General features: G+C 52.2%; 8 protein-coding genes across 8 annotated transcripts; 3 read left to right on the forward strand and 5 right to left on the reverse strand.

Annotated features, from left to right (window-relative positions):
• Window positions 1-209: 209 nt before the first annotated feature.
• Window positions 210-2,229, reverse strand: P152DRAFT_458384 (SCA7-domain-containing protein). The gene is made up of 4 exons (XM_033679446.1): window positions 1,811-2,229; window positions 1,593-1,760; window positions 905-1,528; window positions 210-850 (listed from the first exon to the last, which is right to left on the reverse strand). Exons 1-4 carry the CDS (start codon window positions 1,833-1,835, stop codon window positions 423-425), a joined length of 1,245 nt encoding a protein of 414 aa, XP_033534180.1. The 5' UTR covers window positions 1,836-2,229; the 3' UTR covers window positions 210-422.
• A 1,373-nt stretch (window positions 2,230-3,602) lies between these two features.
• P152DRAFT_342601 (uncharacterized protein) lies at window positions 3,603-4,708 on the forward strand. Its single transcript, XM_033675340.1, has 3 exons — window positions 3,603-3,672; window positions 3,742-4,041; window positions 4,093-4,708. Exons 2-3 carry the CDS (start codon window positions 3,939-3,941, stop codon window positions 4,581-4,583), a joined length of 594 nt encoding a protein of 197 aa, XP_033534181.1. The 5' UTR covers window positions 3,603-3,672; window positions 3,742-3,938; the 3' UTR covers window positions 4,584-4,708.
• A 942-nt stretch (window positions 4,709-5,650) lies between these two features.
• P152DRAFT_375484 (ankyrin) lies at window positions 5,651-6,238 on the forward strand (the record flags this gene model as incomplete). Its single annotated transcript, XM_033675604.1, has 2 exons — window positions 5,651-5,724; window positions 5,779-6,238. Coding segments are annotated over 2 exons (534 nt in total), but the record flags the coding sequence as incomplete, so codon positions are not given.
• Window positions 6,138-9,094, reverse strand: P152DRAFT_458386 (alpha/beta-hydrolase). The gene is made up of 3 exons (XM_033679447.1): window positions 8,833-9,094; window positions 8,679-8,763; window positions 6,138-8,618 (listed from the first exon to the last, which is right to left on the reverse strand). The coding sequence occupies exons 1-3, from the start codon at window positions 8,837-8,839 to the stop codon at window positions 6,326-6,328; spliced, it is 2,385 nt and encodes a 794-aa protein (XP_033534183.1). The 5' UTR covers window positions 8,840-9,094; the 3' UTR covers window positions 6,138-6,325.
• A 230-nt stretch (window positions 9,095-9,324) lies between these two features.
• On the reverse strand, window positions 9,325-11,712 carry P152DRAFT_458387 (uncharacterized protein). Its single transcript, XM_033679448.1, has one exon. It carries the CDS (start codon window positions 11,228-11,230, stop codon window positions 9,458-9,460), a length of 1,773 nt encoding a protein of 590 aa, XP_033534184.1. The 5' UTR covers window positions 11,231-11,712; the 3' UTR covers window positions 9,325-9,457.
• A 156-nt stretch (window positions 11,713-11,868) lies between these two features.
• On the reverse strand, window positions 11,869-12,731 carry P152DRAFT_342635 (uncharacterized protein). Its single transcript, XM_033675341.1, has one exon. The coding sequence runs from the start codon at window positions 12,465-12,467 to the stop codon at window positions 11,970-11,972; it is 498 nt and encodes a 165-aa protein (XP_033534185.1). The 5' UTR covers window positions 12,468-12,731; the 3' UTR covers window positions 11,869-11,969.
• Window positions 12,732-14,501: 1,770 nt separating this feature from the next.
• On the reverse strand, window positions 14,502-16,486 carry P152DRAFT_507409 (MFS transporter; the record flags this gene model as incomplete). Its single annotated transcript, XM_033682531.1, has 3 exons — window positions 16,033-16,486; window positions 14,941-15,977; window positions 14,502-14,884 (listed from the first exon to the last, which is right to left on the reverse strand). The coding sequence occupies exons 1-3, from the start codon at window positions 16,272-16,274 to the stop codon at window positions 14,502-14,504; spliced, it is 1,662 nt and encodes a 553-aa protein (XP_033534186.1). The 5' UTR covers window positions 16,275-16,486.
• A 1,256-nt stretch (window positions 16,487-17,742) lies between these two features.
• Window positions 17,743-19,815, forward strand: P152DRAFT_458390 (putative MATE efflux family protein subfamily). The gene is made up of 2 exons (XM_033679449.1): window positions 17,743-18,679; window positions 18,734-19,815. The coding sequence occupies exons 1-2, from the start codon at window positions 18,064-18,066 to the stop codon at window positions 19,693-19,695; spliced, it is 1,578 nt and encodes a 525-aa protein (XP_033534187.1). The 5' UTR covers window positions 17,743-18,063; the 3' UTR covers window positions 19,696-19,815.
• Window positions 19,816-20,728: the final 913 nt, after the last annotated feature.

The raw sequence follows: 20,728 nt of genomic DNA on the forward strand, positions 1-20,728 counted from the left end.
TGCCGAACACATTCTGGGACACCGGCATGTGGGAATGACTCAGACGTTGATCGACATCAGGAACACATGAGTCAGCTGTGGATCTAGCGGCGCTGTTTCCGAACATGACGTCGTTACATGAAATGTCGCCAGCCATTGTAAGCAGCTGTCTATTGCGATGAAGATGGCATACAAAGGACACATTAGCAAAATATAGGCAATTAAGAAGTAGCGGTGTCAATAGTGGTTGTATTGTATTTTGCTATATTGCTCTCCGTGGTAGCAACTCCTTCCAGACCGGATCTGAAGGTCTCGACATTGTTTGTCGAGGGGGTATCTCAATCCAATAATGGGCAGCTTCCTCTTCTCCCCTCGCTGAAATCCTATCGGCATACCAGTCTGTTTATCCTGGTATAACCGCAAATAACTCCCCAGCCCGCCCACTAGACATGTGAACCCACCGCACCGGACACACTTGCCTTCCTTGGAGCCAACGGCTGAGGTGCAATCTGCCTCGACGCCCCTCCTCCCGAGCTCATCCCCACGCTCGGCCGCCGCGACTGGCTATCATAAACACTCCCCGTGCCCGACGCTGCTTCATTCACACCCGCCTGTCCCCCGTCGTTTTCGTCGTCCCGGGCCGTGTTGAAGAGCGTGGACCCTCGCGCGCCACCCAGGGCGTTGATCAGCATTTCTTTGACGCGGTTGTATTGATATTTCCGCTTCATGTCGACGATGGCGGGTTGGTAGATCGGACGGGGGTGGGCGCGGCGGAAGGCGTTGAGGACGGCTTCCTTCTCTTCGTCGGAGTCGACGGGGCCTTGGTTGTCGAACTCGTCGGCGAGAGGGGCGTTGGCATCCATCGCGGCCCCTAAATTGGTTGTCAGTGATGCGAGAGTAATAGTCGACGGAAACCAAAACTCACGTTGCTGCTTGGCCTGGTTCTTCTTCTGGTATTGGGCGAGAAGCATATCATACGGCATGCTCCGACCCGTCACGCCCCGCTTGGCACCCATCGAATGGCTCTTACACGTGAGACTCCTCGCACACTGCGCACCGTTGGGCAGGATAACGCCGCACTGCTTTTCGACATCGACAGGCTGCTTCGGCTTCGGCACCTTGGCCTTGGGCTCGTCCTTTTTCTTCTTCTTGGAGTTGGGCCCCTTGTCGGCATCCCCGTCCGCCTTCCGCTTCTTCCCCTTCTTCGCTCCAGATTCGTCAGCATTGGCCTTGACCGCGCTTTTCCGGGCGCCTTTCCCTTTCTCACCGGCATCGTCGTCTTCGCCTTTCTCCTTGCGGGCCGCGGCGTCCTTGGCTTCCTTGGCTTCCTTCTTCCGTTGCTGTTTTTCTTGCTTCTTTTTTAGGCAGTCGCGGATGTGGGCAGGGGCGAAGAGTCGGGCGACGGGTTTCTTGCAGTGTTTGCATTGGACGATGTCGGGGGTGTCATCCAAAGGTCTGCCATTGGGAAAGGCGGCCAGCGTACGATCATCTGGAGGGTTTATGAAAGGGGAGGTTGCTCGGCTGGCGTCAGACTTCTTGCTTGCAGGTTCTAGATAGCCCGAAGTAAGCACACATCCATAGCCTAGAGTAATATCGGAGTGTCTTGGACATACCAATGATTTCAGTATCCTTCCAGTTCCCTGGTTTTGTCTGTTTTGGAGCAGGTTTCTTGATCTTCAGGTCCTTCACTGGCTTCTTATCATCGTCCGTAAAGAGCCTGTCGTAGATTGATGGGTCGACGAGTCCATGTCCCGGATACCTGGGTGCGGTGTTGGCTGGAGCTGCAATATGTCAATACGTTTCTCATGTCGGTGGGTAGTTGCGAAGGTACCTTTCTTGGCTCCGCCTGAAGACATTGTAGAGGCAAAAGGTAGCAGACAAACCCCGTTGAAATGGCTTAGTTGGACAGGAGCTAGAGTCCGATATGGCGTGTCGAACGAATAGTAAGACGAAGAAGTGGGATTGGCGGTGATGGACTGGATGGCGATTCGGTTGTATGGGGTGTGCCGTAGTGGACTCCTAAGGTTGTGGGGTGCAGAGCCTCGAACAGTTAGGGGACCAGTGTAGGAGGGAGGAGGATTGGAATTCGTATGGGGACGGGTCGGGTAGATAGAGAGTCCTCCAAATTGAATAACTAGCGGATCCTCCAAAAGTCAAATCTAAGGCGGTTATGGTAAAAGTCGGAATATCACCAGAAATACCAGGAGGCGGAGGACGAAAAGTGACGAAGTATTTACGGCGGAGATGTTGCACTGGACCGAAAGTGACAATGGGCAGATTTGGTGAGAGACGCCCGCATACGCCGAGAGATGCACGTGACTGGCTTCTCGAATTTGCACGTGACAGACACCATCTGTCACGTGCAAATGGTGCCTTGGTGCCTTGGTGCCTCATCCTTATAACCATAACTGTAACTGTAACGTGTAGTTAACAGTCAAGTAACGTAACATAATCTGATGTGAATCCCAGCCCCAGTCCTGCCTTCAGTTCAATATTCATTTGCCTATCTCATGAGGTATCTCCTATTATATTCGGAATTCAGGATGCCATTCTACAGGGAGATACTTGCATAAAGTGTCTGCCTGCGACCCAACCTCAAAACCTCTACGTGTTGTGCGTCTGTGTGCATCTCGTGCATCTTGCGCATCTTATGTATCGTGTGCATCTGATATATTTTGTATGTCTTAGTTATGTATCTTTGGATTTTAGAATTCCTCACTTTCAGACCTCAAGTCCGTTGATGGATTGTTAACCCCATCACTGAACCAGGAGCCCCTACAACGTACTGTGCAAGCATATTTTGGCTTTACTCCCGAAGGCAAATTCGGAACGCTGGGAACACTGGACTGGAGCCTTCCAGCGATCTGGAATAAACACGACCGTTAAATTCATACCATCTATGGCCTAATGCCTGGAACCTACAGGACTTCTTTGGGCAACCTGGATATACTGCCTCTGGAGATCAACACGATCATCTCCGCTCTTGATATATCTAGTGTCAAAGGGTTGAAAGCTACCAACAGACACGCTTTTGATGTTATTCATTCCCATCCACTGTTCAAATTCATTGATTCCAAGGCCCAAAACGTTCTCCGTGACCTCCGAGCGAGCAAGGCAGCTGACAGAATCACTTCAAGGATTATTTGATAAGCTCAGCGAATGCACATGCTACGAATGCGGCGACTTTAGAGGGTACATATATCTCTTCGCCTTTGAGCGACTCTGTTATTGCTGCGTGAACGACAAGGGCAACAGTCTTTTCGATCAGCAGAAATACCTCCCGCTTCTACCATCTTATACGGTGATAGAGTCTGGGCAGACTCTGGATGCCCTGGACACTCTACCACCAATTTAGGGCTACCCGGGATCCTATGGGTTCAACCGCTTTTATACGGAAAAGGGTAATGGTCCACTGGTTGATCACGCATCGATATGCAATGCCGGGATCACGGTTCACGGCTCCATATAGGTCATGTATGATTACGCCTTGAACCGCGATCCCGCGGACGTGAGGTCGTGCAGAAAAATGGTCAGACTGCGTGAAAAGCAGGCGGTTACACAAATCATGGCACGGAGCGTCGCACGTCATCTGACGGAGTGGAAACTCATAGAGAAAATGCTCAGTTGGGAACTCCGAAAAATATATCGAGTTTTCTAAGAGGCTGTCTGCACTGCACAGGCTCCTGACCTCTAGTATGGATCTTAAGATACTATGAGCCCCCTTGTTTTGTGCTGGAAACACTGAAGCTAATTCTTGAAAAGGGGATTATGCAACCACCCTTTCAGTTTGTGGCCCACAGCACCTCGCCTTGGCAGTATTTGCACGGATATCGAAATGGAACTCATCCGACGCCGCAACATAATCCAAGCACTCAAGTCTCAAACCGAAGCCATCCCTTCCAGTTTCTACACTTTCCATCCCATCACAGATACGGTGCTGCCTGCCCAAGTTCACGAAGATGGCGCTTCTTGTTTTACCCTCGGAATTTGTGGCCGCCATCATGAAAGATGTACTGGACACGATTGGGCTGCGTGAAGGCACCAAACTCCGAGTGGTCTGTAGTCAGTCCACTTTCATTTTCGTCTACTTCAACCCCTACTAAAATTGAAAAGGACAATTCAATGTATTCATGTTGAATGCTATTTATGCCCTGCCAGCGTTCGAGGGTGAGCATGAACCGGGTCTCAAGTTTTTCAGGCGAGACTGCACAATGAGCGTCCGGATGACCGCCGGATTGATCCTTACGAGGATGAGAACCGGAAATTCCATGAACCGCCCTCTTTGCTTTGCAATCAAACAAGCCGTAGCAATCCTTACCGATGTGCCGCACCAAACAGCGGGGACTCCTCATACCACTTACTTCGAAGCCTTGGCTACGGCGGCTGCAAGAGCGATTCCTCTTCCACGGATTGTGCGCTTGCTATCGCCGGATTGCGGTATCAAAATTGAGCCAGAGGGGAGTATCAATGATGCAATCATTGCTGCAATATATGCCGGCAATAGCGGCCTTGTAGAGTGCCTTCTAGGGAGATGTCGTACTCTCTCAGCAAAGACTCAATTCTTCGGAGAATTCCTATCAGCAGCTGCCAGTATAGGTTCCTAAACCCCAGTGCAATCTCTCCTCAAACGACTGAACTCTAGAGATATCCCAGCACTCTTACTCGAGCTCCATCGGATGAAATCTTTGGAAGCGGCCGCTGGAAATGGACACGATGATCTTGTATCGGTGTTATTAAGCATGGATGGCTTTGTCATCTATCCAAGCTCTCTCTACGACCGAGCAATCAACGCCGCAACTGAAAATGGTCACGGTTCTACATCGCTCCTACTCCTCAAGCATCGACAATCCTTTTCAACCTCCCCGGATGAAGAGAATTTTTGGAAACGTCTCCTCCCTTTGGCTACTCGGAGCAACCAAATCCAGATTGTTGACCATGCACTCCGCCGATGTGCCCTTGTCTCGGACGCTGCCGTCAAAATTTCGGTGGACCTCGCATGCCGCCATGGGTACCATCAGGTTCTGAGGTTTCTCCTGACTTCTAAATCCAACTGCCGCTACGATAGCGCTTCTTTTGGGCAGGACGCCGTGGAGATAAAGAAGCCTTTGATCTGTTAGCCAATCAAAACTGCGATACAGACGCACCTTTCATCCTAAATGCGCTGGCTGGTGCGGAGAGTAGTGGAGACGAGGAAATGCTATCCTACATTTTGAACAAAGCCATCGGCTTATCACCCGGCGACCAGTCGCATGAGTTTGCGATGGTTAGGTGTCAAAGTCTAAAACTCGCTATCGACCTCTTGGTTTTGAAAAGCTCAGAGCAACGACGGAATAAAGATGACGGCCTTCCCCCACTGCCGTTACCGCCTCCGAGTAGCAACGGTCCAATCCTTCAATGGGTACCAAACTACCCTTCTCCTCCGGCCCCGTCACGATTCCCTACCCATTTGCATTACCTGAAGCGGTATATTCGGGAAGGAAATCTGATACAGCTCCACCGGATCTTGAAAAAGACATTGGAAGGGGACCCGAAACATGCGAAGCCCGTGATTTCCAGCGCCTGCACGTATGCGGCTAAAACGAATCATCCTGGTTTCCTTGCCTACTTGTTGTCACACCAGAATTCCCCGCCCCTCTCAATCCATGCGGAATTGGAGATTTGGTGTACGGCCGTTTTTCAAGTCTATCTCGATTTTGGGTGGGACATCGACGAACCCCTTCACAGCACCAAGCCCCCAACTCTTGAGTACGTGACGTGCACTCTATCATTAAGTCCAGAGTGACTACTAACCTGGAGTAGATATTTTGTTCCGGATGAAGATCTTACAAGATGGTTCCTTGATCATGAGGCTGATCCCAACGCCGGCTCTGGAGGGAACTCCACCTTAATATCGATGGCAGCGCTGGATGCCCCAGCTTCCACCATTCGGTTTCTAGTTGAACATGGTGGCACACTTAGTAGAGGCTACCCTTTGCATTTTGCTATGTTCCGCGAGACTCCCGATCTGTTGGAAGTCATTGAGTTGTTGGTTGAACTGGGTGCCCCGATCGACGAAATCATGAACGAAGGTGCTCCTGACAACTGGTTTGAGGGCCGGGATCGCCACGCCGAGACACCCTTGCATTTTGCGGTGCACCTGGAAAAGGAGGACATCGTCACGTACTTTCTCAAAAAGGGGGCGGACTATAACATTCGAAACTCGTCGGGAGAGACGGCGGTCGACATTGCCAAAGGCGCCGTGCTAGAGGAAATCATCAAGCACTGTGGCTCTAACAAACTTGCGGGCTAACATGGGACGACTATTAGGACCAAACACCACTAGATGCAATTTACACGCACTCCAACCTCAAGGCGTCGGCGGCATATCATCCTGCCCGCCTAGTAATCCACCCGTCAGACCTTTCATGCGCCGACCCAGCAAGTCCTCCTCGCTCGCCAAACTCACCAAACTCCGGCGTTTATTCCTTCCGAGGCTATCATCTCCTCCTCTCCTCCTATTCGCATCCTTCTGCCTCTCCTGGATGCTCTTTCCTACTCCGTTAGGAACTCCATTCGCTTTCCTCGGCTCTTCCTGAGGAGCCGTCGACCCAGGTCGTCGCACAAAGCTCATCTCAAGAGGGAGGTCGTCCTCTCCTTCGCTCTCGGTTTTCTTACGACGGTGATGCCGTCGGTCCCTTTCTTCAGGACTGTCAAAATACCCACTCTGCATATCCGCTTCCTCCCCCATGGCGGGTCCCGGCGTCACCGTCACCATGCCATCGCCATTGACAAAGTGATGCGGATACGCCGTCGTGCTACACGGCCCCGCTTCACTCTCCCTCGCCCACATCTCGCGGTCGTTCTCCGCGAATAGTTCCTCCATCCAGTGCGCGCACCGGTGGACGAACTTCCACCCCTCGGGAAAAACCCCGACGAAATTCAGGAATCCGTGCGAAATGCCTGGGATGAGCGTCACGCGGACGTGCCGGTCCGCCTCGGATCCCATGTCGGGCTTCGTTGGAGGTGGCCGTCCGCGACGAACGCCGTTCGTCAGCTGCGACGAGCTGGCCAGGGCGGTGAGGCCGAGCTCGCGTCGTTCGCGACCCCAGACCCGACGCGCCTGGCGGACGCGTCCGGCGAAGATGACGGTGTCGTCGACGAGGGGATCGCGCTCGCCGGTGAGGATGCGTAAAGGGGGAAAATGGCGGAGGAGAGTCTCAGGGGCGAGGACGGGGGAGAGGAGGTAGTCGGTAGAAAAGGAGGGGCGGTTGTGCGGACCGATGTAGAGGATGATCATGGCGCGTAGCATCTCGGGTGTGAGGATGCGGTCATTGAAGTATGAAAGGAGAGACGGTGTTGCAACGCGGGTCCGAAGGATCCTGTTGGGTTGTGCTTGTATCTCACCAGTACTGGTCTTTATTGTACGGTCGAGTTCGATTGACTGATCTGCTGGTGGTTTTGCCTGGGTATCGGTATTTGTGCGAGCAGCTGGGAGATGGATGGCTGTTTCGCTCTCCTTAATGCCCGCATCTTCGATTTTGTTGGCCGGTTTCATCTCTAGGTCAGTTTCTGGACCATCATCCTCATCGTCGCTAGGAGCTGGCGTGTCTGGCGCAAGCTTCCGATATTCCGAACTTTTGCGTTTTAGAATGCTCTGGTTGGTCTGACGAGACCGGCGGTCCCTAATTAGAGACATTTGCTCGTCCGTCATCCAATTTCCGACGTTGACATCAAGCGCGGGATAAACGAGGACCACGCCTTCCGGAGGCGGAAGCACTTTCTCGCCCAAAAGCCGTCTTGTGTCCGTCGAAGCGGCTTGCAGAATCATCAACACCATACCTGCAGCCAAGTTGCCCCCTGCACTATCGCCGGAGACGATAACCCGCGGCACGTCGTCGCCCGACATGCCCACACATCGTCCTCTCGACGTAATCAGTGTATGATACACATCATAGCACTCGTTCAGAGCATAAGGGTAAGGGTACTCCGGTGCCTTGCGGTAATCAAGACTGAGAACCGCAATGCCCATCTTCCCGGCCCAAGCAATTAGCTTATCATCGTAAGTCCTCGGACTCATCGAAACAAAGCCACCCCCTGGGATATCCAGTACAATCTTCGTCTGCCTCTTCAACGCCGAGACGGGTCCATCGAAGTACAGCCACGCGGAAATGGGCTCCTTGTACACACTTTGCTTCGGCCTCGGGATCCGAATTGCCCTCGGCGGATACCGCGTGAACCGCGGCCGCATCAAGTCGCCCAAAAACTTCAAGTACGGCGTCTGCGACTTATTCCAGCTTACCCGCAGATGATCCAACGTGAGCGCCCCCCTCACCTTCCGCACCTTCTCGTCCGCCTGCTGCGCGCAGATCAGGTAATACACCGAGAAGACCATGGACAGCGAGTCACGGAGCCATTTCCGGCGGATGCGCATCGCGGTCCAGAACCCGGCGTCGAGGGCGGTCGTGACCCATGTTGCGCGGAAATAGGATCGAGAGTAGAGGTTGGCGAGGGGTTCTGGGGACTCGAGGCCGGCGAGGGGGGCGAGGTTGCGGCAGGTGTAGAGGTAGAGGAGGGTGAGAACTACGGTTCGGTACGCAGTGATCCGCGGGGTGAGGTAGTTTGAGATACGTCGGATGACCGGTGGTCCGTGGGGTCCGCCTCTGTGAAACGGTCAGCGCCACTCTTTCGATTCGTAAATATGGTGTCTTGGGACAACCTACTTGTATAGGAAGAGGGACCAGAAGCAGACAGCAGCAAGCACCTCATACTTCCGGTACTTTACGGACGGACGACCAAGGACGTGGTCTATTCAGAACGAGGCAGTCAGCGCGTGTCTTTCATTCAGTATTGCAATTCTTTCTATGCTGTACGTACCAATCATATCCACCTATCTACCGTGCACCGTGCAATGGGTATTAAAGTGCCATACCATTCACAAACCAAACTACTTCATCCCAAACTAACAATAGAAGTCGACATGAACTGTAATATCTCCAGAGCCGGAAACAGCACAAGTGATCGAGGAACGAAGACGGAAGAAGCGGAATTGGAGCAGCTGATCAGGTAAGACATGATGGAAATTATTCAGGCTGACATGTGAGAAAGTGTCGAGGGGGGGGTCGAGTGTCGAGTGGAGGGGGTAGATTGGTATGAAAGAATGTCTACGGATTGCCATGTGATTGTTCCAGGTCCTTTGTTTAGACCACGAATCCGGCCAATGACGTCGTACACAAGTGGCGCAGCGTCAGATTTGGTGCCTAAGGTGTTAACGCTGTTGAACATGGAACATGATGTGGCAGTGCATTGATACGTCGAATTCACCATACCATAGTATCCAGATCAACCCACAAACACTCGATGAATTCGATTGGTTCTGATATCGCTAGCTCTGATTCAAGCATACGCTGCCCGTATTATCTCAACCCCAATTTATCCAACAATTTTCTAGTATCGAACAAATACAAGAACTCTCCGAGTCTATCATCTCGGCACCAACTCACTACCCTCTTTGCGTGCCCACTTCCTCCATCCGTCCCCTAACCTCTCTCAACCAGCCCTCCTGATTGGACACTAGTTCAGAACCGTGCTCGGAGTCACCCCCACATCCTCCAACACCCGTCTTCCCCTGGTCCAGTCCCTTCATCCCCCTCTTTTCCTCCTCGCTCGCCACCCTCATCCCCCTCATCCACTCCCCAACCTCAAACCCCACCCTCCTCAACCACTTCTCCTCCACATCTTTCCCCGCCTCCCGCTTCAGCACTACCGTCCTCATCTCTTCCTTGACCTCGACCCCAATTCCAGGCGTGAGCCCCCCCGCCGCGCCGCCCACTCCACTGGACGATCCCGGCGGCGACGACGCGGCGCCACGGGGCAGATCCTTGATGTAGACGGTGATGTCTGCACTGGGGACCCCGCGCCAGAGGCTGGCCATCCACTGCCAGTGGTCCGGCGCGGCGTAGGAGTCGCGGATCGGGACGCGCGTGGCGAAGTGGTCGGATGCGGCGAGTTGGTAGGTCGGGAGCAGGAGGACCGGAATCGGGGGTTTGGTCTCGTGGGGCGGCTGCTGCGCAGTGTCTCGCTCGGTCGTCTCGTTTCCAATTTCAACTACCCCTTGTCCACTGTCATGCCTCTGCTGTCCCCGCTGCCCTGGGGCATCACCACTTCCTTCGTCAGTGATATCGGGGACGGTGCGATTCACCCAAGTGACCATCTCGTTGACCTTGGAATGCCAATTTTGCACCAAAGTGATATACTCTGCGAGCGACGCACCGCTCTTCTGACCGTCCGCGGTAGTGCTCCCACGGCGGGCCGCCATGACGGTACCCTCCGCAGCACGCACCTCGAAGTCACCATCGCTGCTGAGGAAGGTCTCCAGCCACCGCGTAAGGGCCGCAACAGCTTCGATGTCGTCGCCCTCGATGGCTACAAGAGCACCACGGAACGGCTTGGTGGCAGTAGACCTCAATGAATTATTCTCTAGCGCGACGCCCTCGGGCTGTAAAGGGGGGGAGAAAACGGACGACGCCGGTTTAATGCTGGCGTGGTCTGGAAACGGCGCTGAAGGAGTAATGTAATGAAGCATTTTAATTCGGTTCAGGAAATGCATGTTGTTTCGGACCTGATCAGGCGGAGGACGATCGTTGGATGGTGGTACTTTTCCATGAGTGGCATTGCTCGAGGTGAAGGCCGATGTCTGTAAGGGAGGAAGCGTGAGGCTCTCAGCATCCAGCCCTGTAAGCGGTGCTGTTCGAACCATTGAATGTGCCGGCCCTGCAACACTTCCACGGTTGACGATGGTAAGTGGAGGCGGCAACGATTCGCGCCTACCATTTAAGCCTAGCCCCGGTGAACTGGTGGTGTGCAGGTGCATAGGACCTGGCCCAGCGGTGGTTCGAGAGGATTGAGGGAACGGGTATGGCGTTCGAATACCAACATCCCCACGAACATAGACCGACTGTCTGTCTCGACGGACATCGTACTGGGTGTTGTATCGGCGTCGTTTCGGATCTGGTGAGAGAGGTCCTGGCGGTGGTTCGCTTGGATCGTCAAAGGCGCCATCGTATGTGGAATAACGTGCAGCAAACCGGGCCGATGGAGCAGGAGGAGGCCCCATTGCATGATGCGGCACGTGGATGGCGGGGAGGTCATGAGCGAGGGTACGCACGCGGCGAGGTGGAGTGTTCATCTCCGAGCCGGCCGGCGAAGGAGGAGGAAGAGTAGGACGGTTCCCATGTGAGTACGAAGGAGAGTTTAGGGACAGATTTGAAAGCATGGGAGGGAGTCTGGTGGTTGGAGTATTTAAACTCGGCGTGAGAGGAGTATTTAGCCCTGCAGGGATACGGAAGTGGGCGGATCCTGGAGTGGATAGTCCAGCGGATGGCAGGCTGCTGTTTGTCGATGACGACGGAGGTCCGGCGGGAACTAGGGCTCGTTGATTGCCTGCGAAAGGGCTACCTGCTGAAATGATACTTCGCCCGCCGCACTTGTTGCAGCGGTACTTGTCGCTTGCATTGGTTGACGCGGTGCCAAAGTCTGTGGAACCACGGCGGGTAGCCGCGCGACGAGGTTGGTAGCGATAGGTCGGATACTGTTGCTGATGGCGAACTTTCTCTTCCTATCATGGGCCGTCAGCATTGAACTTGGGCCCTGTCAAACGTGGAGCAGATAGATTTGGACCAGCAATGACTATCGTCAAACTGGTTCTAGGCGATTGGACTTTGTACATACTTCTGCAAGCAACTTCCACTGATTTTTCACTGCTGGGGTTTCTCGTCTCCACCGTTCGCCAATTATTTTCGAAATTTCGGGATTTGGTAAACCAGGATACTGCGAGGCGACTGCCCCTTGATGATGTTGGCGATAGAGAATGAAAGCTATTAATCCGTTGTCAGCAATTTGAAAGATGCCTCCCAAGGACTCCTGAGGCTCCATGAGAGAGAGAGAGAGAGCGCGAAGTTGTGCATAGAACCAAATGAGTACACATCATATGTGAGGGCTTGGAGCGAGAAAGCTCACTGACTACAGACATGACAGATATTTGACTCACCATTTCTGGGTCTGGGGATTTTGGGATCTGGTTGACAAAGACACACATGGAGTCCAGCTTGTCCGCCACCACTGTCCCCTGAGCTCGCTCTCGTGTGTGTCGGACTGATCTCTTCCATGTCCATTTCGTCCACTTCCACCGGCTTGCTTTCCACGGTTCGTTCGAATTCTTCTGCGGCTCGCTTCCTAGTTAAACGAAACGAAGGCGACTGCGATAGGGGGGGCGAGGCATTGCTAGACTCTGTTGAGATTGCGTCCCCGCGTCCTCTGGAAGAGCGGGTGGCTATCAATGACCGCGACAACGAAAGTTGGGTAGGTGTCTCGGTCGTATCGCTGCGGGCGGAATGATTGGATTCGCTCGAATGAGATCGCCGAGACGAGTGTCGAGTGGGAGCGATACTTCCAGGTGAAACTTTGCCAAGAGTGGAAGAGTGATGAGAGGAAGTTATTGATCTTGCTGACATGTTTCGGATCGGGTTTCTGTTTGATTTATCATGAACGGTTGCGTTTGAAGGACGTATATCCGCAATTTGCCGGAGAAATGGCTCTCATTTCCCCAATATCTATTGTCTTAGTGAAGTGGAAAGGGGGTTTAACCAACGACCTGTCCTGCGGGTTCCGTTTGGTTTTTGCAGCTCCGCAGGAATGTCGATGTTGAATTGGCTTGCTTCGTATACACTCGATCGCAACGATCGCAGGTAGAAAATAATGAGTTTGAGTCCTGTAAAAGAACTTTCATTGACCTATTATGTTCTTTGAGCCTTCTTGAATGGCTTTGACTCCGTGGTCGACCAATATCAATAGGACGAGGCGCAATGACAGAGCGGCGAGGATAGCGGAGCCATCCTTTAAGAGGTTGCCTTTGTTCCTATTATGCCACGCATCGCCGAACGGTCCTCATGTTGGGAGAGCAACAAGTAAGTATGATCGCCTTGCTTTGTCCCTTGCAAGAAAGAAGCCCACCTAATCGTTCCAAACATCGGCGTGGGATAAATGGCTGAGTCGTGTATGCAATTGTACCGCTGGACGTGGGAAGTAATTGTCCGGCATAAAACCGGGATGAGCGGGCCTATGGACGATGTACGACGGAAATTTCTTTGTTCGAACAGACGGGTGGCGGGTGCAGAAATAGCAGTCAGTGGAGGTCGTGAGACATTCTTTCTGTTCCCCCCAACGGACAGGCGGGCGACGCAAGGGACCAAAGATTGAGAGGAAATGCGAAGGAATGCAAGTTTCGATTGACCACGACGAATGGGTATGCGGAACAAGGACAAAGAGAACAAACGGAAGACTTGGTCATGGCTCCTCGGGACCTAGATTTTGACTAATTACCAAAATGCGAGCATCTCGCGGGACCGGTGGAGAGGAAATTTGAAAGAGGGGAGCAGGAGTACGGTGCTTGATCTGCGCTATTGTTAAATCGTGCCGCTATTGCAGCCCGAAATGGCCATCTACCGGCACACCAAGTTGCCAGAGATCTAGCTGTACAACGAATGGCCTCATCGGGGAAGAAACGTCTGGGACGTCCCCCCAGAGCTAGACAAGGTAGAGACCGTTTGGACGATCCACGGTCCGGCTCTCTCACCGCAAGTTACGATCTTTTGGCGCTGCAGCCATCCGAATGTCCCAGGCATCTGGTAGATGAGGGTTTCGCGACAGCTGCAATTCGAAACGGGGACGATCAACACATTGCAGTCCAGATGCTTCCCGCTGGCCAGGTTGACATGCCGATGACGTGCATTAGCCTATGACGGACCTGGAGGCCGACGAGCCACGGCCATTCGGTAGACAAGACCGAGCTCGTTCACTCCATAATGTGTCAGGTAAGGGTGCACGGCAGTCAGATGCAACATGATTGATGCAACACATAAAGAACATTGTACGAGCTTGATCTGAAGATTTGCATTTCCTGTTCATCGATCTGTCAAGCGGTAACAAGGGGGATGGGTACACTGTTTTTCATACCCGCAGAGGAAGTAGGGGAGATGTCCTCAATAACAATAATTGTATCATGTAGGTGGTACGGAATACAGTGTTAATAATAGATGAAGCATTATTGGAATGACAGGAAGGGATGGAGGGGAAGGAAGATGGATTATGTAAGCTTCCCAGCCACAAGCCTACAGCCCGTCTTGAGTCAGTCGCAGCTTTGCATTCCAGTCAAAACAACCGCCAAAATAACGGAAGTGGCTGCCTTAGTTACATATACATAGTCCCTGCCATTTAGGTAGAGATCTGCAGCTCAGCACTGATCGGAATATCGAATCGGTCCATTCCACAAATTACCTCATTCACATTTTCGACTGCATCAGGAAACAGCTCCCAGACTTTTGCTAATTTAATTAGTACTGCATTGGTTAAGGGCATCTCCAAGTATCGCCCAAACGAGACTGTGCTCTAGGTATATAGTTGCATTGGATGATATTCATTACACTACTTATCCTACTAACTTTGCTAGATATATGAACGTTGAATAGAAGTGTCCCAGGCGAACGGGATCAGAGGATTGAATCGAACTCGGGGTTAACCCAATTTGGTGCTCCGCTTGCCCTCCTAAGCTTCGATCCGAAGAAATGTACTCCGGCGAACAGTGGGATGCAGCCAAAGAAAGTGATGATGCCCTGAGCTGCGAAGGTCCATGTGTACCCACTCGCGTCGATCCACGGAGCGATGAAGAAAGGATTGATGAAGGCGCTCAAGTTAAGGAGGACGGAATAGAACGTGATGATGGCCATCGATTGCAGAGGATAGCAGTCGACGATGTACGCCGCCGTTACGGTGTTGCCGATTTGAATGCCAGCGGCGAACAGGAAGAAGGCAACCTGGCCGACCATCCAGTGATACCCTCTGTCGATCGAGACTCCCCAGAGGATGAGACCAGCTTTCAAAAATATTAGGACACGATGACTGATGCAAGAGCTTGGGGACGAAACTTACTGGAGCTGCTCAAGATGGCAGGATACACCAACCACAACCTCATCTCCGGAACTCGAACACCACCTTGCTTCTTTGCGAGCCTCAGAATTATCTTGTCGCTCAAGGTGCCGGAAAAGAAGATCTCGCCGACCAAGGTTCCGAGGATCAACCCGATGAAAAGTAGTCCCTGAATGTGCGGCTTGTAGTCTGGGTACGCGAACGGGATGAAGGTGATGACACTCAGGACCCACCAGTACCACACGTAGCAGAACGCGACGACGGTGATCGTGACTGGCAGATATTTCCAGGTGAGACAGAATCGGACCGCGCTGTCCCAAGGTGTGGGGTGCTTCATTCCCGGGACCGGCGTTATGTTGATGAACGGCAATGCCGTCGTCCTCTTCAGGTCGACCTCGTTCGCGACACTGTTCTTCCTCTCGATCTTCTCCATGTCCACCATGGCCCCCACGGCTTCGCTATCTACCTCGATCGTTTCGGGGCCCGTTTCCGTGTATGGCATCTGGATCAACATTTGGTTTCGCGGATACAGCGTCTCGGTCAGGAAGAAGACTTCTGCGATGAGAAGCACTCCCAAAAGAATTGCCGTGAGCCACTGGACCCACGCTTGGCCAGCCATAGCAGCGAAACCACCGATCAGCGGACCGACAAGGAGGCCCATGTCGATGGCCAACACCCACAGCCCGACCTTCTGGCCGCGTTCGTATTCGAAATACATATCGTTGATGATCGCGAGTCCAACCGTGGCGCCCGGTGATGTTCCCAATCCCTGGAAAAATCGTGCAGCCATGTATCCGCCGTAGTTGGGAGCGAGGCCCGCCCCAATTGTGGCAGCCAAGGCCACGACGGTGCCGATGATGAAGATGATACGACGACCGAATATGTCCGCAAGAGAAGACCACAGGAGAGGGCCGGCTGCAAGACCTAGCGCGGGAATGGCTACGGTCCAGTTAAGCTGCTCATCAGTAATGTTGTAGAGCTCCTGGATTTCGAGGAACGCTGGGACGGTGGTGGTGGTCACATATGTGAACATGAAATACCTGGTGAGTCCATATTAGGTTGATGGTTTACAGAGGAAGATGGGTCGAGACTTACAGTCCCATTACAATGGCAACAATGCGACCCTTCTTCCACTTCGACCAGTTCAAGGGATCCAGAGGATCACTCGTCGGCTGGGGATGCAGACGTATCCCATCTCTCATGATGGTAGGGATGGAAGACCCGACCACGATGTCGCCATGCTTTTCCAAGTCTAAGGCCTTCTTCTCTTCGGTCGTTTCAACTGCGCTCGACCGAGCGGGTATCTTTTCGTTCTGGTTAGGCTGCTCACTCGCCATTTTGTCGTTGTTTTTCCTCGTCAAAAGAGAAAGGTTCTAGTCAGAATTGGTCCGGGGCGCACGTTGTCGACCAGGGGGAAATGTTTTGAAGAACAGGACAATTGATGGAGGAACACGAAAGAAAACAGATGCGAAGTGGGCATAGAGACACAAGGTTGGCAATTAATATCCTCCTATGTGGATGGAAATCAATTCTCACAGGCTGTAAGTGGAAAGTCGACCGATGGCTTGAATTCACCTCTAGCAATTCGTGACCAAAGAGCAGAGATCGTATTATGGGTTCTAAACATCCAGAAAAGAGCAATCGAGGGACGTGTCGGCCACGGCAATGTGCATCGTATGAATATAGGAAACGCAAATGGCGATGCTCGCTGCACGTCACATCGGTTTCATCACATCGGTTTCACGGCATGAACCACTGCTCGGGTGGGGGTATCATCTTCTCACTACCATTCAGTTTACTTATAGCGCCACATCCCTCTATGTTTAATGCTGAATGGAGGAATCATTAGCGTCAGACGCCTCGATCATACGTTCTATGGGTTGAGGATGACTCCTTATCTTCAAAGCTGATGTTATCGTAGTTGGGATGCCATTCATTCTGATAATGGTCCAGGATCATTGTCCAGGGTTATCCGCTGGGGTCATTGTTTAGGGTCATAGAACCCAACGTCCATGGCCCTGTAAGGAAAAGCCACGCGATATCCTTATCATCAATCTTCCATTCCCAATGCTTTTACCCGAGCATACTGCGAGTGGACTAGCCGATTGCAATCACCAAGTATTACCAGAAAGTAACAGTCCAGTTGAGTGCGTCCAGGGCACCGCATGGCGATGATTGATCCAGAAACCAAGCCACAGGATCAATACAGCTGTTCCAACATTCTGGTTTGATCCCTCCACCCACTCGCTCGGTTCCTATTCCCTGCATTAAAAAAAAACAAATCAATTTCGCCGATTCGTATGATTGAGAGTCTCAACCCAAAATCAACCGCGTGCGAGATATAGCTTTCCCTCCACAACATATGGATTCGGAACTGCAGCTTCGTTCCATCTCTTGCATACGGTAAATACCTGATCTACAGACCACGGATCGAAAGTTGAAGTTGTTGTTACGGATAGGTTGATGTCAATTCAGGGGCCACCAATGGAGTGGTCGTGATAAGACCCACTAAGGCCCCTTCTGCATTAGCCAATCATCGTGCCGAGATACCAGGCATACGCCATAAGTAGCGTAATGTGCTGCTAAGCCTCACGCTAGCCCTTAGCTTACTAAACTTCGCCATGGCTTAAATCTCTGGCCTGGATTAACGCTCTATCTTCACATTTTATGCACCAACGTCCGACTATCGGAGTATGGCGGGGACCTCATCATCCCACTCTCCATGATTCGGCCGAGCAAAACGGAATGGTTCTAGGATGGGTCAACGGATAATGGACGACGCAGGCGATCCGAACAGCGAGGACGCCGCGGACGCTGTGGATCGTGGGCGGCTGCTGAGCTACGAGAGCTTCGTCTCGAATCCGGCTTGCCACAGACTCGTAGTCCATAATGGATAGTTTGCTATGCATACCTAAGGTAATGATGACTGAGCTATGGTACCTTATTTATTGTTCCTTTGACTATCCACCACAAGTCTTCGAAGCTATGTCATACCTCTAATTCGCAAGTCCTGTTTGCTGCATCTTTTCGAGAATTCCTATTTGCAGTACCGTTCCTCCCGCCGCATCTCAGTCGGTTCTAATCATTTTAAAGTCTCAATTGACCCCGGTTGCTTCGTTGCTCGCCATGGAGCGTCGCCAAAGCGATGCCTCGGGAGCCGCCCATCTCCTTCCACGCAATCTTCGTCCTCATGATCACTGGCCGCCTCACACCGATGAAACCACTCCTCTCCTCCCTCCCACTGACTCCTCAGATGATGACAAGGACACAACAACATGGAGGTCCGTCCTTCACGAGCTCTGGGTGCTCTTCAATGGTTCCCTCCCCGTCATTCTCGCCTACGCCCTCCAAAACAGCCTACAGACCATCTCCGTCCTGATTGTGGGGCGCCTCTCCCCAGAAGCGCTCGCCACTGCGGCATTTGCTTATATGTTCGCCATGGCGACGGGGTGGCTGATCGCATTAGGAGGGACGACGGCGATCGATACCATTGCGAGCGCGAGCTTCACCGGGAGCAGCGATCCAAAGGATCTAGGGATTATTCTGCAGCGAGCCCTGCTCGTGTTGACCTTGTTTTATGTCCCTGTTGTCATACTCTGGGGGTTCTCCGAGTCGATATTCTTGGCCTTAGGTCAGGAGGATTATATCGCGCGAGACTCGGCGAGGTTTTTGCTGGTGTTGGCCCCGGGTGGATTAGGATATATCTATTTCGAGTGCATGAAAAAGTACTTGCAGGCGCAGGGTATGTGGAATGCAGGAATAACAGGTTCTAAACGAATACTGAATAGTGCTCTAGAAATCATGCGACCTGGAACATATGTTCTCCTAATCACCTCTCCCTTATCTGCCGCCCTCAATTACCTCTTCATATATCGTTTTAAACTCGGTCTCCTAGGCGCCCCCTTTGCAACCGGCATTGCCTACTGGGTGTCCTTCATCCTCCTTGTCCTATACACACGCTTCTTCTCCGGATCCAATGCTTGGGGTGGCTTCAACAAGGCCGCATTAGATATCGGTCGACTCAAAACCTTCGCTCGCCTTGCCTTCCTTGGCATTATCCATGTCGGGACGGAATGGTGGGCATTCGAAGTCGTGGCGATCGTCGCCGGCCAACTTGGCACCATCCCGCTCGCCGCGCAGTCAGTGATCATGACCACCGACCAAGTCCTCAACACCATCCCCTTTGGCATCGGTGTTGCTGCTAGCTCTCGCGTCGGGAACTTGCTCGGGCGGCGCGATGCGAAGGGCGCCGCACTAGCGGCCAACACCGCCGCATGGCTCAGTATGATCCTCGGCGCCATCGTGCTCGCTGGGCTGATGGGCGTCAAGGACTTCTACGCGCGGATCTTCAACGATGACGAAAGGGTAGTCCGGCTGACTGCCGAGGTCATGCCATATGTCGCCCTGTTCCAGATCGCGGATGGGTTAAACGGATCGTGTGGTGGGGCGCTCAGGGGAATGGGAAGGCAACATGTCGGTGCGGCGGTGAATCTCCTCAGCTATTACTGTGGAGCGTTGCCCCTGGGGATCTATCTGGCCTTCCATGGCTGGGGACTGGGTGGGCTATGGGTCGGCCAGTGCATCGCTTTGTACTTGGTGGGAGCACTGGAATGGGTGATCGTTGCATGGAGTAACTGGGAAAAGGAGGTGGTCAAAGCATTGGGGAGGTTGGATCATGATCCATTGGGGGTTGATAGCGCAATTGCCGAAGAGGACGAACGATTAGATCCGGAGTCCGGGGTAAACGGACATGCTTGAGAAGTAAGATGGCAATATCTATGGTACTCCATATATCGGATCTTATGTGTTACGAACTATGAGCTATAGATAAATTAGAGAATCGAGCTTTCCTTGATATCCATGAAGGCTCTCCAGAGGTAATAGAAGCATTCTAGACTCCATTTGTTACTGTGACGTAGTCATCAAACACGTAGTACCTATTTCTGCGGTGGCACTGTGGAAACTCGGTGGAATTTAGACTCGAGTGACGATTTCCGACCAATCATTGGTGCTGCCCAGCTATTCTCTAACAAAGACGAGCATCCATTTAATATATATGAAGAGATAACCACATGAAAGTATTATCACGGCTTTGGAGGAAGTAAAATAAACTGCGCACATATAAGGCTGACAGTAGCATCCACTACAAAAATCCAAGTATTGGAAATATGAAGTTGACTATCATTTCCGGACTGGCTCTCCTGAGCCATTAAGTTTCTTCTCGTTGATTCGTCCAGCAAACCATAAACAACATCAGGAGATCAAGCCGGAGGAGTCAGCAGGTTGAATAATGCCCAGCATATGGGTGCCACATAGGTCGAAAATCAGAGGACTTTTGGGCTACATATTGAATGAATAAAAATATTGTAAGAAGTCCTCCGAAAATTAGCATGTGCGTATCCCACCTCCGGCGCGGAATTTCGAGATGATACAATGAATGTGGTCATATTAGAATTCCGCTAACAATTGGTGGGGCATATCCTTATCAGAATTCCCACTATACACACACTAAGTTAACCGCTACATATCGCACTAATGGCCCAAGGAACTCTTAGCGTGAGCTCATAATCTTTTTATGCGTAATTTTTCGACTCAGTGTGGGGTACGCTACTCCGGGTTGGTACTCGTGGTAAGTGGACTGCAGTCAGCAGTGTAAGGTGAATCCGTATCTGCCTGCATCGTGGTCGGATAAAACAATGTGAAGACGCATCTCCGCTGCGTGTCAACTTCGCCCTCTCCTACCCCCCCCCCCGATATCGCACCGTTTGAATGCTATCGACACTCGGAAAAG

The sequence above is a fragment of the Eremomyces bilateralis genome, assembly GCF_010015585.1.
Source record: "Eremomyces bilateralis CBS 781.70 unplaced genomic scaffold P152scaffold_9, whole genome shotgun sequence".
Lineage (NCBI taxonomy): Eukaryota > Fungi > Ascomycota > Dothideomycetes > Eremomycetales > Eremomycetaceae > Eremomyces > Eremomyces bilateralis.